This window comes from Hydra vulgaris, chromosome 02 (assembly GCF_038396675.1).
Source record: "Hydra vulgaris chromosome 02, alternate assembly HydraT2T_AEP".
NCBI classification, from domain to species: Eukaryota; Metazoa; Cnidaria; class Hydrozoa; order Anthoathecata; family Hydridae; genus Hydra; species Hydra vulgaris.
The window spans coordinates 23,532,042-23,533,485 of NC_088921.1; the positions used below are offsets into that span (position 1 = coordinate 23,532,042).

The window sequence follows — 1,444 nt, forward strand, 5'->3', positions numbered from 1 at the left end:
TTTCAAAATCAAACTGATTTATTGTCAAATAAAAGATCAAAAGCATCAATTTACAGATTCTAAATGAAGAATTTTGTCTCTGCATAGCCATCATCGATTTCTCTCTCCAATATATTCTGAAATTTCATTGGTCGATTCATTTAAAGTCATACTAAGAGTGCTTAATTCATTTTTTAATTGAGAAACTTTTGTACTTTCATCTGATGTTTCAGTTTTTTGTTTTCTTTCTTTGTTTTTTTTAAGAGAATCGCGAGTCGAAGAGTTTTTATTAATTACGTTGTCAAAGGGAGGATAATATCCTTTTTCACCGATATATGGACGAATCACTTTTACGACTAGTGCTTCTAAGCGCATGTAGTTTTCGCTAGCAGGTGTTGACTCGTGAATGCCAACTAAGACTAAAAACATTTGTCTTAGGTGCGGTGAAATGCTTTGCCCGTTTTCAAGCACTTGTTCGATTCCTATTTTAAGCAAAACTAAGTCTCGGAAAGCAAGCAATGTAATGTCTCTGACTTCAAAAACTGAGGTTCCCAAAGGAATAAAAATCGCCATTATCTCATGAAGAGTTATTGAATAGAAATAATCCCAAGCATAAGATAAACATAGCAGAATATCCTTAAGTTTTTTTCGTTTCTCCTCTATTGAAAATCGCAGGACAATCATTCCTAAGAATATTTAAAAAAAAATAAAAAAAATAACAAGTGAATAAATCTAAAGAAAAATCATATGGAAGATCATATTATAGAGCGTAGTATTTCAAAAAAATATACCAAACCTTTTACCTAAATTAAGAATCGTGTTTTGATAATAATCCAGTATCTGTTTAGGTCGATCTAATTTTAAAAGATTTCGAACTTTTTCATTGGCCACATCAAGTTGAAGAACTTGGATTCTTTTGTCATTGTTGTTTTCGTCGTTGTTGACTAATACGTTTATATACTCTTGTATATATTTCCAACTCTCGTTTCTGATCAAAGAGGAGGATTTCATTTTAGAGGCAGCAGTTTTTTTTCCATCTGACATTTCGCTAAATTTAAAAATTAAAATCGTATTCTATTTCTAATTTTCGTTAAAATTTTTTATTTTTTAACTATAAGAAAGGTTAACACCTGTTAAAGTTGACTACCACATGAAGAGGTCAACTACTGCGTGATAAAGTTAGCAATTTTTTCAGACATACGCCTCGCATTCTTGTAATAGTTATCTAAAAGTAAATTAATAATTTTTTATTAATGAAAGCATTATTTTGATTAGACTTTCTTCAAGACTAAATCCAAGTTTCTAAACTTTTTTGCAGGGTAAAATAGTACAAGAAAATAAATATATTTTTTTGGAAATTTTTGTTTTAAAAAAAGCGGTTTAAAAAAAATAAATTAAATATTAACACCATATCAGCAACATTTAGATTTAACAATTTTTTTCTTTTAATATGATTAAATTCATT

At 28.7% G+C, this 1,444-nt stretch overlaps 1 protein-coding gene across 1 annotated transcript; it reads right to left on the reverse strand.

Moving 5' to 3' along the window:
- LOC100206050 (proline-rich protein 5-like) lies at positions 1 to 1,204 on the reverse strand. Its single transcript, XM_065790338.1, has 3 exons — positions 1,110 to 1,204; positions 783 to 1,027; positions 1 to 665 (listed from the first exon to the last, which is right to left on the reverse strand). Exons 2-3 carry the CDS (start codon positions 1,021 to 1,023, stop codon positions 91 to 93), a joined length of 816 nt encoding a protein of 271 aa, XP_065646410.1. The 5' UTR covers positions 1,024 to 1,027; positions 1,110 to 1,204; the 3' UTR covers positions 1 to 90.
- Positions 1,205 to 1,444: the final 240 nt, after the last annotated feature.